Source organism: Haliotis asinina, chromosome 8, assembly GCF_037392515.1.
Source record: "Haliotis asinina isolate JCU_RB_2024 chromosome 8, JCU_Hal_asi_v2, whole genome shotgun sequence".
Lineage (NCBI taxonomy): Eukaryota > Metazoa > Mollusca > Gastropoda > Lepetellida > Haliotidae > Haliotis > Haliotis asinina.
This window is the reverse complement of record NC_090287.1, coordinates 2,716,231-2,735,399: the sequence shown is the minus strand read 5'-3', so window position 1 is coordinate 2,735,399 and position 19,169 is coordinate 2,716,231. Positions and strand designations below refer to the sequence as shown.

General features: G+C 38.3%; 2 protein-coding genes across 2 annotated transcripts; both read left to right on the top strand.

Moving 5' to 3' along the window:
• Window positions 1-36: 36 nt before the first annotated feature.
• On the top strand, window positions 37-6,255 carry LOC137293969 (centromere protein K-like). The gene is made up of 2 exons (XM_067824872.1): window positions 37-128; window positions 5,314-6,255. Exon 2 carries the CDS (start codon window positions 5,339-5,341, stop codon window positions 6,176-6,178), a length of 840 nt encoding a protein of 279 aa, XP_067680973.1. The 5' UTR covers window positions 37-128; window positions 5,314-5,338; the 3' UTR covers window positions 6,179-6,255.
• Window positions 6,256-13,921: 7,666 nt separating this feature from the next.
• On the top strand, window positions 13,922-14,995 carry LOC137294311 (uncharacterized; the record flags this gene model as incomplete). The annotated part of the gene is made up of 1 exon (XM_067825310.1): window positions 13,922-14,995. A coding segment is annotated over one exon (1,074 nt), but the record flags the coding sequence as incomplete, so codon positions are not given.
• Between the last annotated feature and the right edge of the window lie 4,174 nt (window positions 14,996-19,169).

The window sequence follows — 19,169 nt, the reverse complement described above, 5'->3', positions numbered from 1 at the left end:
GTAGTTCAACCGTTGTCGTTTCCGGTGGCGGGAAGCAAACGGTGATAATCAAGATATGCCTTGGTGAAAGCTGTTTAGTCGTTCTCAGTGATACCTTGATTGGCACTTTTACACCAGAATCGAAAGAGGTACCATTCATCTCGAGACTATACCTGGGGGATTGTCCCACATCTCTCTGCAAATAACAAAATGAGGCGATTGACTGAATTTTATGTTGACTCTTCTTAACCCCCTCTTGATGTCACAGGGGCATATATCTCCTTCCTCTCCACCCCTCAATTTGAAGTCCAATAAAATTCTAAATATACCACGCACATATATATACTTCACTGTTTTGCATTTTGCGGAAAATTCCCTGTTTCCTGATACCATCCACTATTTTCTAAGACCAAGCTAAAGTGCTTAAAATTGCCTTTCAAAATAGGCTTCATCGTAAATGTCGTCATTTTTCACACTAAACAAAATCATGATGCAGAGCGTTATTTGCTGTACGTTTTGAAATGTGAAAATCGGATAAATACTGGGAGTACTGAATTTCAAAAATAGCATATTAATGATAATGATATATCAAGTTTTCATGTAACCAGTAATGATGATTCTGAAACGTCGCCGATGAACCCAGAATCGGTTGGAAATTCAGGAATGTTTTCGAAAAAACACTTTCGAAAACGCAGAAGTGCGCTTTACGACATATTTGATAGTGTTTACAAAACCATGTTTCGAGAAGGACGTTATTGAGATGCCTATTACAACATGTATATTTCATAGTCAGCTGCGACAAATGCATCATTGAATTCCCCAAACATCTTAGAATCAAATTACAAATGGTCTTTGTCACCAATGCCAACTGTCTAGGTAAAACGAAACAAAATATACTTGGTATGAAAACGAATGCTGTGTTTGAAAGACAGCGCTTGTCTGAAATGTAAACACAGAAAAATTCCAATTTTACACTGTGTAGCATTTTAGGAAATTTTCCAGCATCCGACCGTGTATTCATTGCTTACAATGGCTCAGTACGCTTAGAATATTCAGGGTAAGAATATCGTAGCAAGAAATAGCAAATTAAAAATAGATACAATGCAATCACTTGATAATTCACAAGAAACTGTCAAACCTTCAGTGCAGAGTGAGGCCATGACTGACGCAAAATCACGCAGAACGACAATGGTACTTGTCAGCATTTCTGGCTTCTTCCGTCATTTACGATGCAAACGATAAAAAACACATAACAATACACAGATAGTCAGAATAATTCTGATTCCTTACATCTCACATTTATGTACAAAAGATCCCTGAATCAAGGAAAGAGTCCTCATAAAATCCTGTGTACCCTTGTCAGCCAAGCCACCATTTTGAAAGAAATAGGTCATCGTTAGTGATGTCACATGCCAACATTGTTGCACATATTAGGCAATTTCTTTGAGGTGAAGGTCGGTTGATCAAGAGTAAACACAATGGCTGTATCATTGTGATTGCACTGTAGGTACTCTGATGTATATTTTGCGTATCGTTCAGATATTTTTTTATGAAACTGATTTCAGTATCTACATATATCCATGTTTAAAACCATATCATATGTGGATATAAGGTATGCATTTTCATTCTGTGAAAGCTTTTGATTGTTTGAATAATATGTACATGGAAAATTGACTCAGTAAGTGTGTTAAAACACATTTCATAACTGTTTTATACACAAAACAATTGTGAAAATGTATTGACCAGGTGCGAGTTTGTCAAAAATGTGTTGATTCATTATCATTTTTTTAGATGATAAAGTCAATTCAAATTTGATTAAAACATATCTGGTGGCAGAATATCTAACTCAAACAATATTTATACGCAAAATTGTTAAAAATATATAGACCAGGTCATGTCTTAATTTGGACAAACCTTATGTCCATATTCTAATAGTTCTGTACTGAAAAAGCGATCTCTCTGTAACTTTCATTACATACTTACAAAGTGAAATAATTACATAATCATCAGAAGAAAAGTCTCTTTCCTAAATGAATAGTCAATGAAAAGAACATTCAGGTGTTGTGAAATTTTCATTTACTCTAAACTGATGCCAGACAAGTGCACGTGTTGCTCACAATAAGATACATAGTAAAACTGTCTAATTGTTGATATATTCGGGACACTATTTCAGTGGTAAAACCATTCATTTTATGTTTTGTCTAAAAATTGTTGAATTCTGACACAGAAGCCGAGATCTTTTATACATTGAGTGGAAATTAGGTTAGATATATACTATTCAGCAAACCAGTGTCGTCTTTTTCCGACGTCGCAAGATACGCAAAACAGGATATGACGTCAACTAAAATGTCACATTATTTTCAGTGATTTCATTACATTTGAAAACGTGGCCACTACTCTGTTAATAGTGATGCAAAATCAATCATAATGCATTTACACAAACAATAGAATATGGGAATCTGTATCAGATAGGTCCATTCAAATCACTATTACCTGCTTTCTAATGTAGTCCATTGGCATCTTTTCTTACAAATTGTGAAACTACAAAAAGGTATCCTCTCACATTGGGGAACTTTGTGTTGGAATAGTTTGGTTCACTGTGAACAAAGCATAACTAAAATATACTGTCCATATCCACAGCAAATTCTCTCCATGTGATCTGAGTTACATTGACATAATGTAAAGCATAGCAAAGTTACGCCCCCTTATCTTTATATATGCGTGTCCTCACTGTCGACGTTTGACATCATAGAAGAAAATCGATTTTTGACATTATTGCAGGTCATTTTTTATTTTGTGTGTATGACGTGTTTTAACACACTTACTGAGTGTATGAAATCATTAGCTCATACACCCATTTCATATACACTTGTGTTGTTCGACCCGTGAAGGTCCCGGGGTAGAATAGGCCTTCAGCAACCCATGCTTGCCATAAAAGGCAACTCAGCTTGTCGTAAGAGGCGACTAACGGGATCGGGTGGTCAGGCTCGCTGACTTGGTTGACGCATGTCATCGGTTCCCAATTGCGCAGATCGATGCTCATGTTGTTGATCACTGGATTGTCTGGTCCAGACTCGATTATTTACAGACCGCCGCCATATAGCTGGAATATTGCTGAGTGCGGCGTAAAACTAAACTCACTCACTCACTCACTCACTCACTTGTGTTGTTCAGATACGAAGCTGTATTTCCTTCGCTCACACTTTCCGTAAAGATGACAAATTACAAAAATCATAGAGTGCTTTTTATTGGTGCATGATAAAAAATGGAGAAATTTACTGTTTTTTAACACACACAATAGTCTCAAACCCCTGAGGTAGTCACAGTAATATTTATACCAACGGATAGGAAATTAAATATTCTACATTTGTGTGTAATTTTATAGCTGTATGCAGATCCAGGACCATGTGAGCACAAATCTCACACAACGTTCACTTTTCAAACTTTACGAAAATGTGTACCTGAAAAAAACTTGGCATCCAGGGGGTTAAAGTTCTTCCAAGTTCCAGTACTCTAAATGGGTATTGACATTTGGAAGAACTTTATTTAACATACAGTTCTCAGATAGACAAAGCACATGAACAATACTGGGAAAGAGTTCCTTCCTTTGCCCCAAATTCTTTCTTCCATAGAATAACAGAGGTAACACTAGGTGGTTCAACCCTATATTTTGCACTTCATTTTTGGGCTTTTAGTTGTTTTTGTGAGTCCTTAGTAAGTGTTGAGTGAGGTTTTGTTACAAATTCAAGTTAATGTCAATCTGTAAGTAATGTTTGGGATGGGGAACAGGAGGAGCTCTTACCCAGTGCTGCAGTTCAGGATATACCAAATGGACACGGATCATTTTCATCAGTGTTTATTAGTCACTTCCAAGGCACATCCCACCGATGCAAATATAATTTGACAGGTAATTATTACTATCCATAAATGTAATTTGGCAAGTTCAGCATTTCTGTTCAAAGATATTGTGGCCCATGGATAGTTCTAATGGTGCTATATTCCATTTTGTGATATGTCTACTCAGCAGTATTGTCATCTTTAGGGACCGTTCATAATTTAGGGCTAGACAAGTTGGTGATAATCTTTATGGAGGAGCATGTACAATGTGAATGACCCTCCCTTCACCACAAGTTAAAATTTGTGTCCATAGTAAGAGAACCCCACCCCTACTCATGTCATGTCATGTCGTGTACACAATCAATGACCCTCCCACAACTCAAGCCATAAGTTACAAAACTGCATTGAAGGGTTCATTATCAGTATAGGTCTTAATGATAAGTACCTCAGGTATGTTCTGGTTACAGAAATTTACCCTTAGCAAAGAAAACACTTAAATGTTCCTGTGTACAGACATTTTCCTCTGTAGTTCAGTCGTGCCAACAACAACCCCTTCAGCGATATTTGCTTATTGTATTCATTCCTCATGTTGGAAACATCTTGATATTTAGCAAAGTTCACTAAAAATGCACCACCCTATTATCATAGACTGAAATGTGCAAAATGAATTTTGAACCCAAACTGTGCTTGAAATAATCTGACTGACAGATAAATGTGATGCATACCAAGATGCACATGCATCCCTGTGATCACAAAACCCACCATTTGCTGAAAATCATGTTTTCACCTGGAAATCATGTGAAAATGCAGAAAACGTGATGGCACCACAACACACTGACAGATCATTCAACAGTGCACCAATATCACATCTAAATTTTGAAGAGCACTGAACTGTTGCCTTTACATATAATGCCATGTTTTCTGCTTTTTAGAGATCATGAACTGATTGGTATCTTTATCCTGGTTTGTCTATGGATCAAGTGACCAGAAGGTTTAACAGTGATGAACATTTTTTGAGCGTGTGTCAAGTTTCATTTTGACCCCCATCATCGTCTTGGCTGATTTATGTTTGCACTAGATGATGAATGACTGTTTGTGCTTTTTCTTAAGTTTCCATCTAGAATCATGATAAACAATAAAATGTCAGTAGGGACAAGTTCTTTGCTTCATATTCAGTGAGATAAAACATTTTATCCAGGTGATGTGTTTCTAGTAGATTTCAGCATATATCATCATATGACCATACAATGACAACAATGAAGATTTTAAGCAAGTCCTTATATAATGGGCATAGGAAGTAGGAATTCTTAAAGGAAAGGAATATGTATATAATTGTTATGTCTAGTGCAAAGCATTTATGCTAGTCGGTTAAGCATTTCCTTGTTTCAGTTAACACCTGGTTTCAAATGGCTTTAGACAATAGGCACTCCATGCTTCTTTCTGGGTGGAATTTTGCTTTTTTCCTGAAACAGTTTGTTTCTCTTTTTTTTTTTACAGAATGTGACCTGTAAAGACATAGAAAATGGCAAGTCTGCAAGAGGAGGAAACTCCACCTGATAAAGACAGCACACCAGGGACAGCAGAAGCTGTAGCAGAACTGAAGCAAGTCTGTCAAGAGAAGTGGGAAGTTGTTAAGACAAACCATCAATTAATAACAAAAAACTGTGATCCAAAGGCTGTAGATGATCATTGTCCGCTTCTAGCAATTTTGCAAGAAAAGGAGAAGCGAGTGAAGGGTGAAATTGAGACTGTCAAAAACTCAAAACCTAATGTTTTACCTGAAAATCCTAACATCCTACAGGAAGTATTGAGAAAAGACCTTACTAAGAGTATATCACAACTGCAGGAAGTGTTAACCTTGGTAAAGAGTCAGAAAAAGGAGCTCACACAGCAAATATCCCGGGAGGAAGAAATCCAGAGACAACTGCAAGCAGTTCATAATTGTCTGGAGATTAAATTGGAGGGCATTGCCAATAATGATGGGGAAGAGGTTACTATGTCATCTGTGATTTCCGAACTTGACATAAAGATTCGGAAAGGGGAGACAATGAATAGAAGTTTGACGAAGAAACTGGTACATTTTGTCAATGAACATTTTCCTTTGCCTAGTGTTGAAGAGGTTAAGGCTGGGAAGAAGAAACTTAGGTCAAGTGACAAGAAGATCTCCATGGAAAATCTTGTCCCATTTAAAGTTGTGCTTCAAGAACTTATGAATAAGTGCATTGATGAACCCCATGATCCATATGTGATAATTACCAACAGATTTTGGCCACCATACATAGAACTTTTGTTGCGATGTCAGATAGTGCTTCGACATCCAGAAGATGACCAAAGAATCAAGCTTGTTCCTTTTCATTTATGACGTTATGTTGAAAAGATGTTGTCCAGGCATTAACGTTCTGTTCTCCACCTTTGTGGACAATTGGATGAAACATCTGCAGGAGAGACATCGTTTGATCGCTGGTCGTGTAGCACCAAGCGATGGCACTGGAAGTTACAACCATTGTGATATGTGACCATTTCAACTAGGACGTCAAATTGGTTTCAACACATCCTTACTGAAAATGGGCATATCAAAAAGTCAAAATGGCCATACAAAAGGTTAAAACGGCCATATGTATGTTTTCATATATTTTTTGATACTTATAACATTTTCTCATGTATTATGAGATGTCAAGGTGTAAAAGTGACAAAAGAAGTTACATGATACAAAACATGTGGATTACACATCAACAAATCATTTTCAACAGATAAGATATGTCATCGTCTAAAAACAGACTGTTCTCTGTCGCTAAATCTAATAAGTGGAGACTAATCAGAACGTATACCCTTGAGATGTGCAAACTCCAAACACTGAAGTATGATTTTCTTACAATTTACCATGAGATAGAATAACAATTTGAGATGTGCCAACTCCAAACACTGAAGTATGAATTTCTGACAATTTATCATAAGATAGAATAGCAGTTTGAGATGTGCAAACTCCAAACACTGAAGTATGATTTTCTGACATTTTATCATGAGATAGACTAACACCTCAGCTTTAGTATGATAGTCAGAACCTTTTTATTTTTTCAAAAAGTTGCTTGGGGACATCATGGTTTTCAGGTGGCAATAGGTCTGTCTTATGAGAAGATACCCTGCATCTTACCTCTTCTTTACTTACGCCTCCTGAAGTGTGGTGAAAAGCCTTTAGTAAACATGTTCTTTCATGAAGCAACCTTTACTTAGGTTAACCTTATCTCCCATTCTTTAACATAGCACTAAGGTTGCTTCAGTCACTAATGTTTTGTGAAAGGAGAACCAAGAGTGGTGGTGACCAATGAATCTATTAGAGGCCACTGATTTCTGGAAATGTTTGTAAACCATTTCCAATTTCTTCCACCCATACTTAGCACACTGGCTGTTATCTAGGGTAAGAAATTCTTAGGGCTACAAAAGTTTTGAGAATAAGGGTCCGAGGCCACTTTTCATGAAGCATCCTTTACTAAGGTTAACCTGAACTTCCATTCTTTAACATTGTGCTAAGGTTAACTTAGTAGCGACTTACACACCGGAGTTACCTTAATGACTTATGATCACCTTAGTGCTTTGTTGAATGAGGCCCTGGTCCTAGATTACAGTTGTGTGAAAGTGTCATTGGTATACTCCATATAGACTGCTTTGTCAGCTTGTGGGCAAATGACATGATTACGTTTCTAGTTTGTGGTTTTCAAGAACGTACTGCTGATATTGATTTTGATATCTGGTGTAAAATAATGTTCCTGGCTGCTTATTTTATTTATAAATGCTGACATCTATTACTGAAGAAGTCATTGCCAGAGTAATTAAACAGTTTGAAGTATTACATGAGAAAACGTCTCAAAGTACATGATTAAAAACCTATCTCCAAGTATTATGTAAGTAACAATTTCAGTTGAGAAAGCATGTGAAGAGCAATACTCATTAATATGAAAACAATATTGTGGTGCCATTTTGACTGACTGGTATGGCCATTTTGACTTTTTATGTGACCTTTTTTTTTGTGTGTGTGTGTTGCCATTGTGACCTGTTCCCATGATACCTGGCAATTGGAAACACGATGATATGACGAGGACTGTTGGTTTTGAATTGATTCAGTGTGACACAGATGTCGCTGGGGAGCATGCACACAGAGGAACATACAGGAACACACACATTACAGTATAAGTGCAGCAGATGCGAATGTGATGTTAAGCCCAGTTTCATCTCCTCTAAAGGATTTTCTGACTCGCAGATATACGACATTGGGGATTGTCAACAGCAAGGTTTGCCCCCTTTCAAGGTGTTTTATTAATAAAAAATGTTGGTCAGTCACTTGGAAAATTGCTTTCTAAGCACACATTAATTGACTTGTGAACAAACCAGTCATTTTAAACAAGATTATGTCCAGTAGAAATATAAGGGATGCTCCCTTACGGTGGTTAAAGCACTGCCATGACCCAAGCTCCATTCCACATATGGGCACACAGATGAAGCCCACTTGTGATAACTTGCCATGATATGGCTGCTATATTGTCGGTGGTGGGATAAACTCTCTCCACATGCTTGTTGTAATAGGTTTGGGTAAATCCAGAAAATACTGGGGTCAACATTATATTGATTTGGTTTTCATTCTTATTCCATAAGAACACAAGATCTTTTTTCTATGTAATACTTCTCCTATGTGTACAGTCGCATGTATCATGCTATGCTAAGACTTCACTGTACTGTACTGTACTGTACTGTACTGTACTGTACTGTACTGTGTAGTAAATGTAGGAGACATAATGTTGTGCATGTGACATGTGAACCGGTCCCTGGTCACACCAGGAAATTGTATAGAACTATGTAATGTGAATATACAGGAACACCATAAAATTGTATAGAATTATGTAATGTGAATGTATTATGGGCAGTGGATATCATCCTATGCTTGTCTCAAGGTTTGTAGCCCCAATATGGTAGAAATTGTGCCAGTGTGACTTGAATATCAACTCTCTCTAAGACATGCCTATCATTACTTCCATGAACAATCACCTGAGAAGGTTCCGGGGTAGAATAGGCCTTCAGCAACCCATGCTTGCCATAAAAGGCGACTGACTATGCTTGTCGTAAGAAGCGACGGGATTGGGTGATCAGGCTCGCTGACTTGGTTGACACATGTCATCGGTTCCCAACTGCACAGATTGATGCTCATGTTGTTGATCACTGGATTGTCTGATCCAGACTCGATTATTTACGGACCGCCGCCATATGGCTGGAATATTGCTATGTGCTCACTCACTCACTCACTCACTCACTCACTCACTCACTCACTCTCTCACTCACTCCATGAAAAGTCTCTAGACTCACCATGTTAGACTTCCACCAGTTTCAGAGACTCATTTGGTTGCCTGGAAAAAGCTCCTTTTTTGTAATATATGTTCAATAAATGTAATAGCATGAGAACATATAGAGCTGTTTAAATGTACAAGATGTTTACTGGACAATGCATCTGAACTTCTGTATTGTGATCAGACACTATGAAATGCAGTATTTAACTCACAATGTGACTATGCTTGTCATTACAGTCGACTAACAGGATTGGGTGGTCAGACTCGCTGACTTGGTTGACACTGTTCCCAGTTGTGCACATCATGCTGTTGATCATTGGATTGTCTGATCCAGACGATTATTTACAGTCTGTTGTCATTTAACTGGGATATTGTTCAGTGCGGCTTAAAACTGAACTCAATCACTCACAATGCAGCATGTCCCTGTTGGGAGTTCAGGGACTTGAATAAATTCCCAGCAACCTTAGCTTGACATATAAGGCAACTATTATTCTCAATATCGCTTTGGGGAAGTATCAGTCCCAGCATCGATCAGGGACGTATTAGTTGATCATACAGCTGATTAGAAGAAGATAATGAAAATGATAAGTACAATAGTTGAAGCAATTCATATCAGTACAGGATGAAGTGGATCGTCTTTTGGAGTTGCTTAAGGTTCTTCCAGCTGTCTTGAAAAGTGCTTGCCATTCCTGGTCATGTGGCACTGTTGGTTCTAAAGATGTTTAAGGGTCAAGGGACCCAAAATATTAATATAACGTTAGGGTTGTGGTTTCCATGCTTATTTTTGAACTGTGTCACATGGAGATGATTTTTGTTTGGAAATTAAACATGTCTTCCGAAATTACTTAACACCTCTCTCATCGTTTTTGGAAAATGGAAGGTTATCCTCTCTCTTTACTGACACTTTACGTGCGTCTGTGTAGTAGTAACTCGAACATGCATCAGTGTGTGTGCATGCTGTGGTTCTGTTTTTCCCTATTGAAATGCATGAACATGCCAAATCAGAAAATGTATTTATGATGCATGTTACCTACAATATGGCTGCATCCAAGATTGTGGGTACTAGTATGAGGACTGGTGGCTGTTAATGAAGTGAAGGACATGTTTTATAGTTATAGTCATAATATTTGTCAGGTGGCCCGATAGATCAGTTGAGACCAGTGAATTTGACTACTGAAGTGAGGACTTCAGGGTAATTTAACCAGAAAGTAGTAGGAAAAAATTTTGTCTGATATTATCTGAAAAGATTGTACACTGATGTGTTCAGCTCTCCTTTTCACGTTTCCGTGAATATGTCTCTGAACAAAACACCCAGACTGCTCAGTGACCAGTACTAAATGTGGATGGTTTCATTTCCGTCATGTAAACCGGGTGTTTCTTGTACACTGTTTTGCCATGTGTGGTCTCCCTGATCCCTAAACGTCATCCCGGCCTGGAGTGCCATCGTGTCGGTGGAATCAATCATCAGATTGACCGGTTCGGAAAAATTACAGGCCGCTGCCCTACACCTGCAATCTTACCGAGGGCGCCGCACCCCATTTGGTACTTGGGATGCCCAGATGCCACAACGTGGAGTACGTGGATGCCAATTTTGCAGTATTGAAAGTACTTTTTGTCCTTTCTTTCCTTTCAAAAAGTGTTTATCTCTGAACGTATTTTATCGTTCAGAACAGTTTACGCCACCATCTGATAATGATGTATTATTGAAGCTCAGGTCTCAATGGTTATACAAGGTTCTTGTCGGGAAATGTTCAGATTTTTTCTACTTTTGCCGATCGTAATAAAAATGCATTTAAACAAGTAAAAGTTCCAGTAATCTTGAAAGTAAAGCTAAAAAAAATAATAATTGTACGCCACTCCAAAGACTTTAACTGAATAAACACAAACATAGTTTTGTAATCCATTATTGTAACCATTTGGTTTGATCTTTCAAAGTCATCATAATTGCTGTTACTTGGTAACGTTTCACGAAAAAATGTAAAGTTATAAGGATTGTGTCTGAAATGGGCTTCCATAGTTAAAAAACGTTGGATGAAAAAGCTCATCTTTGAAGCTTGTGATTTCCAAATCATGACAGCAGGAAACCAAGAAGATTTCTAATGTTTACAAACACGAAATCTGACATCACATCTTTATGTGTAGCGACCGCGTAAACTCGGAAATGATAAGTGTACGAAAATAGATGTCTGCCAATTTACATTTACACAGAATATGTGAAAGCGTTTGTATTTATCTTTTGGTATAATTTCCCCAGAAAGTGTTTGCTGTCACTTTACCTCCTTCCCGCTTTTGTATAATTACCTCAAACTGCCCACCGTTTCGTCTACATACACTATTTCGAAATAAATAAGTTGTTGAGTCCCAGTAAAACCCAGAGTTATGTTTTCCGAATGCTAAGGCTGCGAAAAAAATGAATGTTTCAAAAGTAACAAGGACGGTAGCTCTTTTAATTTTTTATTTACTAAAAACATATTTTTTCTCACATAAATACAACTTTGAAAGTTTAGCACGTGTTAATGAGTTGTAGATTCAGTGACGCGTTCTTACAGACACTCATTCTCATAGTGGACATAATGGATGATCGGGACGCGGCAAAGTCAAATTTTTTTTTATTTTAAAATGGCAGTAAAACTTGTTACGAGAATGCCCGAGAATCATTTCACGGTTTTTTTCATTTAGCCTAACGAATAATTCAATGCTAGTACATTGTGTTCTGTACTCATTTCGCGATCATGGCTTGTTTGCTTCTTCACGGCCAAAATGATAAATGTATGACGTCATAACCACTATGACGTCGCTTAGTATTTGTCTTGACGTCATCATTCAACGTCGTTTTGTGCCGGAGCATCTCACAACAGGTAATTTTGTTTATGTTCTCCCTTCTGTCACATTATTCAAAAAACATGGATCCGGCTACCACCTATCATTTACCACCTTAAACTGTCGCATCGAAATGGTGTATTCTTCCCAAATCCGCTGACGAATAACTGACATGTTTTTAAAAAATGTGGGCAACTGTAAAAGAGCAAATGAAAGGTAGAGAGTCGGAAGTCTGCCATAACAAGTATGGGCTATTTGAGTAGGATTTCACGTTTTCTTAGTCTTTGAGACATAAATAGGTAAGATTACAGAATACGGGATAATTTCCGCCATCTTTGAAAGCATACTAGTTAACTTTTGTTATAGTTAGGGCAAGGTTTTAGGATTAGGATCACTGTAAGGTTTAGGGTTTAGGGTGGCAAGACGCTATAAACGATATACATGTAACGATATGTAGAAAACAGCCTCCGAGGTTTTGGTAGACAATGTAAAACCAGAGGGGGAGGGAAATTCCGTGTGTTTTCTCGGAAAGCCTTTGTTTTGTGAGTTTAATTTTGAACGATATTTTTCAGTTGATTTCAAACACTGATGTATTATTTGAATGTTAGTGTTCATATTCATAAAGTTAGGAAAAGTAAAACCTGGGAAGCGGTCTTACTAAAACCCGTCAATCCAAAACAAAAACCTCAAACGCGCTTCTGGGAAAACAAGAGATGACCTAATATATAGTGAGAAGCACACTTTAGGTTTATATGGCTGGTAACTATCCGGCATTCTGAAGGTGTACCCTAAAGTATTTTCAGCTCGACATGTACGAATTCCGGGGGTACACGTACAGAATACCGGATACCTACCAGCCAGCCTGGCACACCTTCAAAGACTGTATGCTTATTCAGTGTCTGTCCAGTACGTCCATACAGCGCTACAACACAACGTGTGTGGCTTGTTGAAATGTGGTTCCAAAAGATGTATCTCAGTTTACAGCGTGCGATTAGTGACATTTTTATTTCCGAATTATTTTTTCGATGTTTGAGTTACTGTGATATTCAGTTTCTTGTTAAACCCCTGAATGTCAGAAATTTAAATTTCTTGCCGAAATCAAAACTGTGAAGTGTGTATGTGTGCGTGATATATTGTACATTATACTTAAAGTTATATTCAACTGCAAGTGAATATAAAAGTTCCAAAAGATGTATCTCAGTTTACAGCGTGCGATTCCTGACAATTAAATTTCCGAATTATATTTTCGATGTTTGAGTTACTGTGATATTCAGTTTCTTGTTAAACCCCAGGATGCCAGAAATTTAAATTTCCTGCGGAAATCAAAACTGTGAAGTGTGTATGTGTGTTTGATATACTGTAAGTTATATTTAAAGTTATATTCGACTTCAAGTGAATATAAAAGTTCCAAAAGATGTATCTCAGTTTACAGCGTGCGATTCATGACAATTAAATTTCCGAATTATTTTTTCGATGTTTGAGTTACTGTGATAATCAGTTTCTTGTTAAACCCATGGGTGCCATAAATGTAAATTTCCTGTGGAAATCAAAACTGTGAAGTGTGTATGTGTGCGTGATATATTGTACGTTATACTTAAAGTTATATTCGACTTCAAGTGAGGTTCGTCACGATATGGCTGAGATATTGCCGATGTGACGTTAAATATTAACTCACTCAAGTGAGGGTTCATACATACCTGGCACCCTGCTCAAGCAGTTCGTGAAGCCAGCCAAATTCCGGCACCAAGCGAAGCTTGTTTCTGCATATTTTTGTATCTTTTCCCATATATTATAGGTATCACGTGCCACATGTTCTTCTTTATTGTTTCAATCCGTTGACTTTTGCATGCAACACATTAGAAAATTTGGTTGACATTCCACTTTAAATTGGTCGCTCTGTCGACTTCTGTCTGTTTTCTAAGAAGAAAATACTCTTCTGACAACATCTTTCCACTGTTTCCAGAATGGGTTGCATAACTCCCAAAATGGCTCAGAGCTTCCCCGAGCAACCGCTCAAGTTCGCTACTCACATCCAGAATCCTGCCAACCTTTTAAAAATTACAGCCATTCGCAACAATCTACGTTTAAAGGAAAATGAACTTCTATCCCAGGCAGGCGATAAACACAAGGAACCAGAGAGCGGCGCCAAAGAGTCGTCAGCCTCAGAGGTCCATCCGAAGAAAGAAGCTATCAAGTTCACTTTGCCTCTGTTATACAGGTATAACGTGATGAAACGCAAAACCAGGTATTTCGTTCGCAACGGTAAGATATACGATTGGCGTAAGATGCGGTCATTACCTCTGATAGATGGCTTACGCAGACAGTGGGCAAAGGAAGGTCGCGGTTCGCCGTCAAAACTTATCATCAGACAGCTTCATAATCCACACGACCGGCCAACTAAACGGAAGAGCTGGTTTCTGCTTACCGACGAGCAGGTTGAGGAGGTACTACCAGCTTGCCTCACGGGAACGATGCTGCCACTCTCGTCCCGTGAATACTGGTCTGATGTAAGACGAGACGTAGTGCTCCTGCTCAAGCAGTTCGAGAAATATGGGGTTTCTGAGAACCAGCAGCCATTGTTCGATCAAATTTCAAGATGGATAACTCTCTATAAACTCCGAGATCCTGAAGACAGCAGCCAAATTGGCGATCGCAACAAACTGCCATTTTTACTTCCTTTCGGGGTGACAGCAGACGATATTCTAGCTTCGCTGCGGGAATCGAAGCCATTTGACACAAGACTTGATTGTCCGATTCTGATTGATGGTAAACTAGTTGGGTACGGGGCGTACAGCCTTGTTCCAGAGGAAGACGACAATAGAGAGTCTGAGGAAACCTCCCCTCCTCGCCCCAAGATCAGCGAAGCTTGTATGAGGAAAAGAAGAGAGAAACTTGCCTCAAGATTTGCCAAACGATACAGATATTCCCAGGACAAAATGAGGCCCTTCCTCTCCTGGGCAGCTGTAATGACAGAGGGTCATTCAAAGTTTCTTTATCTTTGTGAGAAGGATGCTGTTCAGGTGTAACTATCGTATTTGTACGATTATGAATCATAAAGTAACAAGTGAAAACATGTTTCATTTGTTTCATGTCTTTGTTTCACGTTCGCTTGTCTCGGCGGTGACATGCCTGAACATGACGTGACTTTCATGCATGACTTGACCGAACAACTGGTCACTCTTTTGAATGAAGAGTGGTTTAATTGACAAGAAAGTAATCCAATCTGGCAATTCAGCCTTTGGCGTATTTTGCATCTATATACACAGCCATAACACATAAAGTAACTCATTTTTAAGCTACATCTGTACCGTTCTTTAGCTGGACTGCACGCGACAGCGTTCATTGCCAAATCTGACGTAAATGAGTGAGCTAGTTGGGTTTTACGCCCTTTTTTAGCAATATTGCAGTTACATCACAACGGGAGACACCAGAAATAGGCTTCACACACTGTGCCCATGTGGGGAATCGAAACCGGCCGGGTCTTCGGTGTGTTGAGCGAACGCTTTAACCACTAGGGTAGACCACCCCCACCCCTTGTTGAAGGTGAATCTTGCACAGTTAGATTCCATATGCACACAGTGGGCATCTCCCTGACGACAAACCCCATCATTGCCAACAAGCTCCGTGACCTCTACCTCCATACTGTTCCAACATTTATACTGTCAACTACTACACACCCTGGGATTCAAGGATTGGGGCCTCCCAGCCTTTATACATGTTTAAGAGTTTCCAACATTGTTTCTTTCTGTAAGCTTCATTTTCTTGCCCTACTGGAAACGACGTAGGTCTGGTTTTCAATATCACACTACAATTATGACCCCCACGCCCCAGAGGCCTAAACAGCTTCGTGTATAGTATGATGTATAGCAGGGTGCACGCTTTGAACCACGTTGCCTGCAAACGAGCTGTAACAGAAGGAAATACGCAATTAAAAATTGACATGCTGATGGTGTAGGAGTGCTTTTGGCGCCACTGAGATTGAGGGAGTGAATTTAAGGCCACTGGACCCGGAACTTTCACTCGCACAATAATGGGTGTGTATAACACGCTGGTAGTATGGAACGGACCAAAACCACATCTAAAGCGTAGGTGAATGTTATTTACTGCCACTGACAGCAACACTGTGACCTGTATTGACAATCACATACTCAAATATTCGTGGGTGTTGGGTGTGTGATTTTGTGTGTCAAACAGGATACCCTCTTTTCTTCCAGCCTATTCCTTCCTCATCTCGTGTTATCGATTGCTCATGCGGTGTCATCGCATTATCGGAATGATCGAAGTCAAATAACTGAGGTCCCCTAGACATCACTGGACCATCGAGTTTTTGGGGTGTGTATGTTATCCCAGAACCTCGATAGTCTATTTTCGGTCAATATTTCAAAATGCAATTGCTTCACAAAAAAAGAACCAATCAATCTAATTCGCAAGACTTTTTCTTTCTCGACATCCAACATGTCCACCAAGAGCACGTATACACACAGTCATCTATCCCCATGAATGTCAAACTCAAATGTCATGGGAATTCAAAATGTTCCGGTAATCCCCAGAGAATATGTACAACGAGTGTTTCTGTAATTGTTTGTCAGCATATGGCAGTGGTGTTGATCAAGGTCAGATGCTACTACATTAGTTTACATGTCACTCCGTGAGAACTACTAGTATTTTGCTCTCTCTGACATTTTTTAGATTTGTGGAAATTCGAGTTTGGAATTGTGGCATAATGGTACTACGTAATTTTCAACATTATATCGTTGTAAATGGCTTTTTGGTATTTATTCCGTGGGGCTTCAATGAAACTTATCCCCTAAACCCTCATTTAAACGTAATTTAAGGGAAAACGAGGATTTTATGCTTGAGATAGAACGCTTGAGCAAAAATCTTAAACTCTTCTGTACTTTTAAAGCATATTTAAAGTTTTAAAGTGTTCTATTTTTTTTCTTCATTTCCTTTATAATCTATAATTCAGAAATAATCGACTACAACCAGGGATAATCTACAACAGATGCTTTACCATTTGTACTAATTAATGTATGCCTCGTCATGCTCCAATGCACGCAGTGACTTGGTTCCTTCCCATCGCAACTTCAGCTGTGTTTAACAGAAATTCAGAATTTACTTCACATTATGCAACTGTCACTATTACTTGCAAACACATTTCACCTGATAGTATATTGCCCTCATAAGTATTAAAGGTGTATGTGATAAATGTTTTTGAAGCAATAACTAGGAACACTGAAACAACGCCGTGTAACATTTCAGTGGCGGATCAGAACAGATCGGCGATATGTCATATTTTCCACACACCTCAAATACACCCTAACCAGTTTTTAAGTCATAACACTATCACTATTACTTACAAATACCTTGAACTAAAGGTCTGTTTCCCTTCTAAAGTTTATGTGTGAAAGAAGTTTTTGTCGACACAATTTAGTCTATCTTTACAGGGAATCAGGGAAGCCAGTGAGCTATAGCATACCGACTTGAAATTTTACTACAAATCTACTATCCTAATACTGACTCTAATAACAATTATCTGACTTAAACTGAAGTGACAAAATAGTTACTTATCTTCTACATGTAGGTTTTCAGTTGTCACCAGACTCGGCGAATTTAATCAACTGTTAAAAATAAACCGGGTTCAATCTCAAATGCTTAGCTCTCATATACCGGCTAGACTGGTCACGTGACGAGCTGAGGCATACGTTCAGGGGCTTTTCGGGGAGTTTCTTCTCCCTCTGTGTATAGTCTCCTTGGTATGACGAAAGCATGCGAAATAATAAATATGGGAATTGTGTGGATTTGTTGTTTTATCTAAAGGTGTTATTGATATTGAAGCAAAGAATAACATAAAGGTTCAAGTTTGAATATCTTTAATTATAACAAATTGTCCAAATTGATATTAATTGCTAGATTAAATTCTCATCAATGACGTTATTTCTGAACACAATTAAATGGAAATTACAGAACTATCAAATCATTACGTCTATTATTGAATGAATACGGTGATGCCATGAATTAAGTATTTGTTCACCTGATTTTATGAGGGTCATTAACATCCCATCTATTCCTTGCGAAAATCAAAGAAACATTTGATCACATGATGCAAATTAACTCAGTTGATTGGATGAAATTTACAGAATAGTACAGAATTGATATCAACTGAATTTTTTTAGATAGAACAAAATGATTCTGATTCTGACAGCGTTACTATTGAGAAAATCTTGTTGATGTTCATTTTATCGTGTAGAGCTCGCCAAGAGTTTTCCAACCATACCGAAAATCTTTCTCATGGAGCGATGTTTAGCCAGGGATATATGGGCTCAAGAGAGTTATAAACAATGTCATACGTAATACGCTCAAATACTATCTATCGGAATTTTATTAGTATATTCACAGAAACTATACAGTGGCATGTTTTGTATTCTTTAGAGATCTAAGTATTTGTAATTTCGGAGAACAGGGAAACAAGTATGCTGAAAATATCAAATGGACAATTCTCCATGTGAATATTTTTTACTACAAAGTCGTTTGTGTTGTGTTAGGCTTGTTGTAGTCTGTGAGTGAGTGAGTGAGTGAGTTGAGTTTTACGCCGCACTCAGCAATATTACAGCTATATGTCTGTAAATAATCGAGTCTGGACCAGACAATCCAGTGATCAACAACATGAGCATCGATCTGCGCAATTGGGAACCGATGACATGCGTCAACCAAGTCAGCGAGCCTGACCACCCGATCCCGTTAGTCGCCTCTTACGACAAGCTGAGTCGCCTTTTATGGCAAGCATGGGTTGCTGAAGGCCTATTCTACCCCGGGACCTTCACGGGTCCTAGTCTGTGCATTTGTGTTAGATTTGTTAAACATTGTTTGTTCAAAATGTTTTTGAAACAGTTGACAGAATGACGAACGATGTTCCAGCGCACTGACTTGATCTAATAACGTTTTAGCTGTAATTAAGTTTATTGACATTGCATTTAAAAGAATATTTTTCATCATATGAACAAATGTTAATTACATTTTTCATACAAATATTTTTGTTGTATTTTAAGACGATTTTATGAGTAACTACTTTCCATAGCGCAGTTATGTTATTACCGGTGAAGAAGTTTAATACGCGCATGAATACTAATCAGCTGTTTGAGTCCTGTGTCCTATAGTTTTCTTTTTGTCGTGCAGTACCTTCTTTCCATCCTCTGAAAA